This window comes from Garra rufa, chromosome 12 (genome assembly GCF_049309525.1).
Source record: "Garra rufa chromosome 12, GarRuf1.0, whole genome shotgun sequence".
NCBI classification, from domain to species: Eukaryota; Metazoa; Chordata; class Actinopteri; order Cypriniformes; family Cyprinidae; genus Garra; species Garra rufa.
In genome coordinates, this window is record NC_133372.1 from 34377671 (window position 1) to 34386728 (window position 9058).

General features: G+C 34.4%; 1 protein-coding gene across 1 annotated transcript; it reads right to left on the reverse strand.

Annotated features, from left to right (window-relative positions):
* Window positions 1-3063: 3063 nt before the first annotated feature.
* On the reverse strand, window positions 3064-6917 carry LOC141347576 (caveolin-2-like). The gene is made up of 3 exons (XM_073852570.1): window positions 6696-6917; window positions 4774-4961; window positions 3064-3214 (listed from the first exon to the last, which is right to left on the reverse strand). Exons 1-3 carry the CDS (start codon window positions 6915-6917, stop codon window positions 3064-3066), a joined length of 561 nt encoding a protein of 186 aa, XP_073708671.1.
* Between the last annotated feature and the right edge of the window lie 2141 nt (window positions 6918-9058).

The window sequence follows — 9058 nt, forward strand, 5'->3', positions numbered from 1 at the left end:
TGTCTGTTATGTTCTGGGATTGAGATCCTTATTTCTTATTCATTAGTCACTATTTCAAAAAAAAAAAATGATGGGAAAAGAATGAAATGAATAGTATATTGTCCTGCTAAATACAGAAATATGTCTATTATGTTCTGTGATTAAGATCCTTCTTTCTTATTCATTAGTCACTATTTCAAAATAAAATAAAATAAAATAAAATCTAAAGGATGGGAAAACAATAGAACAAATATATTATTCTGCTAAAATAAAATACGGGAAAAGAATGAAACAAATAGTATATTGTCCTGCTAAAAGTAAGACAGAAAGATACAAGACTATTTCATATTTTTGTGTTTTCATTTACATGAATAGCTTACGTTTTGCTGCTAAAATTATTACTATTTTTAATTTAATAATCACTGATTATGTAACAGTTTCAGCTTTTGAGTAATTCTGCAAGTGCTATGCATCCCTTTTCATTTTTATATCAACTCTCTTTATAATGAATGACACTACTAGAAGATAATAAAAAGGGGTTTTGAACATTCTTTACTCAGATGTGTCAAAAATAGGAGCAGTGGGCTGTAAATGTGCCAGAGGTGTGTGTGGCATGTCTTTCTTCTAATTAGAGAAATATTCTCAGTGTTCTGTGAGATGGGATGGGTTCAGGTCCTGAGGGAGAGAGGCACAAAAATACCCCACCCAGACATGCCTGTCTACTGTTTATATCAGTGGGACCGTTTATAACAGTGGGGAGTGAACTATTCTTGTCTTTACTTAGCATAGATCCACAGGCAGCTCTTCTCTTGACTACATTAACAAGCGCTCATTTAAATCCAGAGTGAAATTTGAAGCGGAAGAATATTTAAACACGCGAGCCAAAATTAGAAGCTGGCTGCTGTACTGATATGCAAACCTCATGCTTGAAAAGATCCAGTTAAAAGTATTTGTTTTCAGCAGCCACTGAATAATCACCACTGTTTTTTAAAGCAGGTGATTAGATGAAACCTAGCATGAGGATGAGATTATACACCAATAGCTTTTTCCTCATGAGACATACTGTTTTTATTTTATTCATTCTTTAATGCTTGGAGGAATGTCGGCAATGCTCATTTATCACCTCTTCCAGCAATTTCAGTGTCTCAAGTGTGAACCTAGGAATTGCACCGGCTCATCTTTATACATAATATCTCATAAAGTGTATAGTACAAATGATGACTTGTATTAAAAAGGTGACAAAGAAAGTAGATGGAATGGATGCAAGCATCATTGGTATGCAAATGTGCCTTTTCGAGACTGATCGTGTATCTGTTTAAAAAGGCCAGCACAGAAAATGACAGTCTTCCTTTAGCCATGTAACTGTCAATCAAAGCACACATGCTCACAATATTATTCATCCCATTTTCACCCCTAGTGACAATTTGTCATCTATAAATGTGTATGTTTACATGCTCTCTTTATTTTGTGCCTAGCCATTAGTCATTGGTCTACTAAAAGGAATAGTTCACCCAAAAGATCCTTCGTTCATCTTCCAAACACAAATTAAGGTATTTTTAAAGAAACCCGAGAGCTTTTGTGACCCTGCGTAGAAAGCAATACAACTTTTAAATGATTGATTAAAGTCATTATTTTTGTTTTCTTTGTGCACAAAAAGTATTACAATTGAGGTCAAAAGTTTACATCCCCCTTTCAGAATCTCCAAAATGTTAATTATTTTACCAAAATAAGAGAGATCATACAAAATGCATGATATTGTTTATTTAGTACTAACCTGAATACGATATTTCACATTTTAAATAGTCCAAAAGAGAAAATAATAGTTGAATTTATGAAAAAAATGACCCTGTTCAAAAGTTTACAACCCCTTGATTCTTAATACTGTGTTATTACCTGAATGATCCACACCTGTGTCTTTTTGTTTAGTGATAGTCGTTCATAAGTCCCTTGTTTGTCCTGAATACTTCAACTGTCCACTGTTCTTCAGAAAAATCTTTCAGGTCCCACAAAAACAGTGACTGTATAAGATTGATCTTTTCACAGTGAGAACAACTGAGGGACTCATATGCAACTATTACAGAAGGTTCAAACACTTAATGGTGCTTCAGATGGAAAAACCATGCATTAAGAGCCGGGGGTGAAAACTTTTGAACAGAATGGAGATGTGTACATTTTTCTTATTTTGCCTAAATATCAAAAAAAAAAAAAATGTATTTAGTAGTTCAGTTTAGTTCAGAGGCTACAGAAGATACTTACATGTTTCCCAGAAGACTAAATAAGTTAAAGTTACCCTGAGTTTTTAATGCATTGTTTTTCCTTCTGGAGCATCAGTAAGTGTTGAATCTTCTGTAATAGTTGCATAACTGAGTCCCTTAGTTGTCCTTAGTGTGAAGATGGATCTCAAAATCATACAGTCATTGTTGGAAAGGGTTCAAATACACAAAAATGCTGGAAAACCAAAGAATTTGTGGGACCTGAAGGATTTTTTCCTAAAGAAATGCAGGCGGTTTAACTGTTCAGGACAAATAAGGAACTCATCAACAACTATCACTAAACAAAAAAAAAAACACAGCTGTGAATCATTCAGGTAATAACACAGTATTAAGAATCAAGGGGATGTAAACTTTTGAACGTTTTGAATTCAACTATTATTTTCTCTTGTGGACTATATGTAAACATTTTATGTGAGATATCTTATTCAGGTCAGTATGATCCCTCTTATTTTGGTAAAATAATGAACATTTTGAAGATTCTGAAAGGGGGATGTAAACTTTTGACCTCAACTGTATCATAGTTTCTAACATTACAGTTGAACCACTGATGTCACATGGACTATTTTAACGATGTCCTTACTATTATTCTGGGCCTGGGAACGTTTCAGTTGCATTGCTGTCTATGCAGGGTCAGAAAGCTCTTGGATTTCATCAAAAATTTCTTAATTTGTGTTCTGGAGATGAATGAAGGTTTTAAGGGTTTGGAACATCAAAGCCAAATGAAACTGAAGAGACATTTACATGATGTACATAATGTAATATTCAGAATTCCCTTGCCTTTCAAAGCTGATTCTTAAGTTCTAAAATTCCGTTAATATTTGTCCAAACTGATTCTAATGAATCCACAGCACTTCCCAAAACTTCTGAAGAAGGGGGAGATTACAATATCCAGCACAATATGCCAGGCCACCTTTATCCAGTGCAGGTTTATGACCAAGAGCTGCACGCTGGGAACTATCAGCCTGAAAAATGAGAGAAGGCAGAAAAGTCATCATTAGCTTTCTGGTCTTCTTATAGAATTCAGTCCAGATTTTTACACAGCTGACTACATTTCCTTGGCTGTGCTTTGGTGTCAGATAAGCCTTTATGGCAAACATATTGATTTACTTGACAAACCATGCAATTTTAAGTGCACTTGGCAATTACTGACCCTGGAAAAATGACATCATATGTGATGTTCCACATGGCTCTAAACCCAGACCCACATGCTTCGAATTAAAATTAACAGAGAATGTACCAGCTTTGTCTATGCGAAATCGCAGAGGGAGGTATAGCAGTCACCTCAAATGATCTAATCTTGACGGGATCTCCCATCTGCTCTGTCATTGGTGTAAGTGTGCTAATGTCCTTAAACTTTTTAAACAAAACAGTGACTAGTGTAATTAGAACAGGTTCCACAATGGAAAAACAACACACACTCTGAAAGCTGTTATAGAGGTTTAATTTTTGACAGGGTTAAAAGACAAGAGCGGAAATGTTACTATAGTGACTATTGATCAAAATGCTGTGTTTATCTGTGTTATTTTCAGGCAACACTTAACAATGAGGTTTTACATTAACATGAGCTCATAAACTATCAAAAATATTATGGTTTATTTATTTAAATATAAATATTTAGTGTTGACACTTTTCAGTAATAATAATAATAATACTACATGAAGAAATTAGGATTATATAAGCATAATAAATACTATAAAAGTATTGTTTATTGCAAGTTCATGCTATCGATTGTTACGCTATATAGTATACACTCCCAGTCAAAAGTTTTTAAATGTTTTTTAAAGAAGTTTCTTCTGCTCACCAAGCCTGCATTTATTTGATCCAAAGCACAGCAAAAGCAGTAAAACTGTGAAATATTTCACTATTTAAAATAACTGTTTTCTATTTGAAAATATTTCAAAATGTAATTTATTCCTGTGATTTCATAGCTGAATTTTAGCATTATTACTCCAGTCACATAATCCCTCAGAAATCATTCTAATATTCTGATTTGCTGCTTAAAGTATTAATTTCTATAGTTTCTTCCTGACTCCAAGCTTTTGAATGGTATAGTGTATAATGTTACATGTTTGGATCTTTCTATTCTTTAAAGAATCCTGAAAAAAAAATATTCAACTGTTTTAAATATTAATAACAACAATAATAATAAAAAGTTTCTTGAACAGCAAATCAGCATATTAGAATGATTTCTGAAGGACCTTGTGACATTGAAGACTAGAGTAATGATGCTGAAAATGTAGCTTTGATCACAGGAATGAATTATATTTTAAAATATATTCAAATAAAAAGGAGTTATTTTAAATAGTACAAATATTTCACAAAATTACTGCTTTTGATGTATTTTGGCTCAAATAAATGCAGGCTTGGTGAGCAGAAGAGACTTTAAAAAAACATTGAAAATCTTACTGTTCAAATACTTTTGACTGGTTGTTGTGTAATGTTATAACTAGTTTTTTTGCGGGTTGATTTTTGTCACATTGTTGCTTTATTGGGATTTACTGTTCATTCACACGTGACTCACCAAATATGTAGACAGCTGAGGACAGCAAAGAGAAGGCCTGCAGCCAGAGCCATTGGCACTGCGAGCAGCAGAGAAACGATGCGGTAAAACCACAGTCGGGACACCTCAAACAGAGCATGACTCCAAAGCCACACCTTATCAAAGCTCCTCGCTGAAGCCGGTTCCGCTATCACATCCTCGAAGGTCACCTGAGGAGACACATCACCAGGAAAGCTATTTTTTAGGCCGCCATAGCTTTAGACCTATTACTCATCTCACAAACTTCATGATAACGTTACTCTAAGTGAATTAAAATCTGTGCTTTTGTCGTTGTAAGTCCTGCAGTACTGTTATTTAACATAAGAGGGCAGTGTAGCATTACTAACTTATAGCCCGCTAGGCTATTTGTTTACCGTCGATTCAAATGCAACTCACCTCTTAAGAAACAGCAATACTTAAGTACATTCAGGTAAAGGTCACGTATGAATTACGATAGATTTGAACTGTTCTAGGAAATTTATGTGTAGGCAAAGTAATAGAATAGTACTTTTCATCATTTCAAATTGACACAAGTTGTCCCATTTATATTGGGGCAAGTTGTCACATCCCTGCTTAAAGAAACAATAGAAACCATCACAGAATTCGCAGTGGTTTTACTGGTTATAATGGGAATTGTAATGGTTTTAATGGAAACTATTCTATTGGTGGCTTGTTAAAACCATTAAATTCTAATGGAATATGTCCCAAAAGTTAAGGTGACCATTTTTTAATGGTTTTAATAATTAATAGTGGAAATATTTGTAGTGGAAACCATTCGAATTTTTGTGTTTGTTTTGTTTGTTTGTTTTTCAGCAGGGATGCGTTTTATCTACATTATTTTTTCCCCGTAAGAAAATTTGTAAATTTTATTGGTCTGGCTTCTGGTCTCATCCACGTCCAGATATTTTAGCTGTATACAAAACAGCTATTTTTTTCTGCTTGATATTGCAAATTGGTGTGTATTACCATATTATTGTAATAAATTATCTTAGTTATGAACAACAGTGCAAACAGTTGTAACATTTACTGCACATTGTTATTCTTCTTATTTCCCTCTAGGGTGTTTTCACGATGTGTCAGCAATTGGCTATATTGCCAGCACTGAACGTAAATGATGCCAGTGAACCGAACAAAACTTGCATATCTTGCTGATTATTTCTGTTGAAAATGAAAAAATCAGTCGGACCAGGAAAACATCTGGCGAAAGTAATAACATATCAAGGAGAAGAGTGCAAAAAACTCTCTGAGGAACAAAAGGCGTTTATGGTTGGCCAAACTGAACCAGGATTTCCAGGCAGGAACCTTGACAACATTCATGTTTGTTCTCATCATTTCTAGTCAGGTAGGTGAAATATTAGGCTAATATCTTATTTAATACTGCTTGTGCATATCTTTACAACCTATTAACTTTAGTTTGTCAAAATATTGTGCCCTTTCCTGCTTACTAAGTCCTTCGCTGTATGATTTAGCAGTTTCCATACGTTTTTTTCCATGGTTTAGACAGCATAAATTAGCAGAACAACATATTCAGTAGTACATTAACCGTGCAATCCATGCTGTTGTTTACATCTGAGCGGCTATACTTTGAATAAGGTATCCACCTATTGCAATTTTATTAGAATGGAAATATTCAATAACTTTAAGTCAAGATTCAATACTGTATATGGTACAACAAACTGATGTACAAACTTATTTTCAAAACCCTATTGTGTATGTGTATATCTATCTATCTATATATATATATATATATATATATATATATATACATACATACAAAGAAAAAAGGTCTAAATGGGACCACCATCAGTCTGCAGAACCTCTCATTTAGTGTAGCCTACATATAAATGTAAGCCTGAAAAGAGCAGCAGGCCATTAGTCTGCACTGTGTTGATTGTATGACTCACCTTAAGACACTTGTTGATTCCCTTTGGGTCCCTGTCCTTGATGAGAGCCTTTGTGTTACTGTGAGCAGCCAATGAATCCTGTCCTTTTGTTTGCACCTCTGTAACACCAGGAGTATCTTTTGGATGAATTTCACGCTGCTCCAAGAGTGAAGACACCTCCTCCTCCTCCTCACTTATCTCCATATCTATTGAGATGTCCTTCAGAGGTGCTCCCTGGTCCATTGTGTGCAGGAGTATGTGTGTGTGTGTTTGTGTGATTGTCCTAAAGGCTTCCTGTGGACACACTGAGAACAAGATCGCAAAGCATCTTCCCAATATGAGATGAAATCACTTTACACCAAGATGGGACATAGCAGAAATATTTGTGCAGCCTCATCACAGCCTGAATTAACTTTCTAAGGGACAACTGACATAAAATACAAAGGATGTACTAGATTTAGCACATGGCAGAGGTCAGTTAATTGGCTTTGGAAGAAATGGTGGAATGGTTGAGAAAGGATGGGTAAATATTTTCCATTGAATGAGGAGATTGACTTTGTAATATTGTACAATGGCTCTGGAAAAGTATTTGGACACTTAATTCATATGTAATAAAATGTTATTGCATGGATATAATATTACTTCTATCAATTCATTGGTAAGCAAGTGATGTAATGCTAAATTTCTCCAAATCTGTTTGGATGAAGAAACAAACTCATTTTTTGGGTGTTTAAATACTTTTTATGAAGCCACTGTATGCTGATTACTGTCGCATTGACTACAGGCAGACACATTAAGATTACCAGTGACAAAAACAAAGGAAGATGCATAGAAAAGTGTGAAGGACAGGGGAAATGAAAGATCACTGCCTTCAAACTAAGGAGTGTGGTGACCTTGTTGTGCTGGGCCTGGGAATGAAGGAGGTGTCCACTGGAGGAGGCCTGAAGGTCAGGGATGCTCATTAACCTTGAGGAAAATCTGCATCATTATAGGTTTGAAGTGGTAGTGAAAAAAGTTAATCTCTAAAACACAGCTTAACTGTATTACTCTGTATGTTAATTTTACTGTTATACTCACCTCAAACATGGAGCTCTTCATCAGGGCTGAAGGGCATTTGACGGCTGATTGCTCTTATACACTAAATAACAGCCTGCGCAGTATGTACCATTTCCTTTGTCCTTTTTGCCCTCAAGATATATATAGTTATATACAATTGAGGTAAAAAGTTTACATACACCTTGCAGAATCTGCAAAATGTTCATTATTTTACCAAAATAAGAGGGATCATACAAAATGCATGTTATTTTTTTATTTAGTACTGACCTGAATAAGATATTTCAACGATCGGCCATTTTGGGAAACAAATTAACAATTTATATACTTTTTAACCTCAAATGCTCGTCTTGTCTAAGTCTGCATGAACTCTTTTTTTTTTTTCACCCAGACTTAGACAAGACGAGCATTTGAGGTTAAAAAGTATATAAATTGTACATTTGTTTTGAAACTAAATTATCTGTAAATTTTTGTTCTGGAAGTGGACTTCTCCTTTAATATTGTGTACCTAAATAATACACAGTGTTTTTTGTTTAGTGATAGTTGTTCATGAGTCCCTTGTTGTCCTGAACAGATAAACTGCCTGCTGTTCTTCAGAAAAATCCTTTAGGTCCCACAAATTCTTTGTTTTTTCAGCATTTGTGTGTATTTTACACTGAGGACAACTGAGGGACTTATATGCAACTATTACAGAAGGTTCAAATGCTCTCTGATGCTCCAGAAGGAAAAACAATGCATTAAGAACCAGGGGTGTAAACAGAATGAAGATGTGTACGTTTTTATTTTGCCTAATTATCATATTTTTTCGTTTAGTACTGCCCTTACAGAAGCTACAGAAGATAGCTTCTGAAGGGCAGTACTAAATGAAAAAAAAAGATATTTCGGCAAAATAAAAAAAAAATCTACACTTCTTCATTCTGTTCAAAAGTTTTCACCCCCTGACTCTTAATGCATTGTTTTCCTTCTGGAGCATCAGAGAGCATTTGAACCTTCTGTAACAGTTGTATGTGAGTGTTGCATATAATAAAAAAACAGCTGTGGATCATTCAGGTAACAATACAGTATCAAGTGTATGTAAACTTTTGAACAGTGTCATTTTTATAAATTCAACTATTATTTTCTCTTGTGGACTATATGTAAATGGCTTATGTGAAATGTCTTATTCAGGTCAGTACTAAATAAAAAATAACATGCATTTTGTATGATCCCTATTATTTTGGTAGAATAATGAACATTTTGCAGATTCTGCAAGGTGTATGTAAACTTTTGGCCTCACCTGTAGCAATGATTTTTAATACAACAATTAATTTAATAAAGACAAATAAATAAAT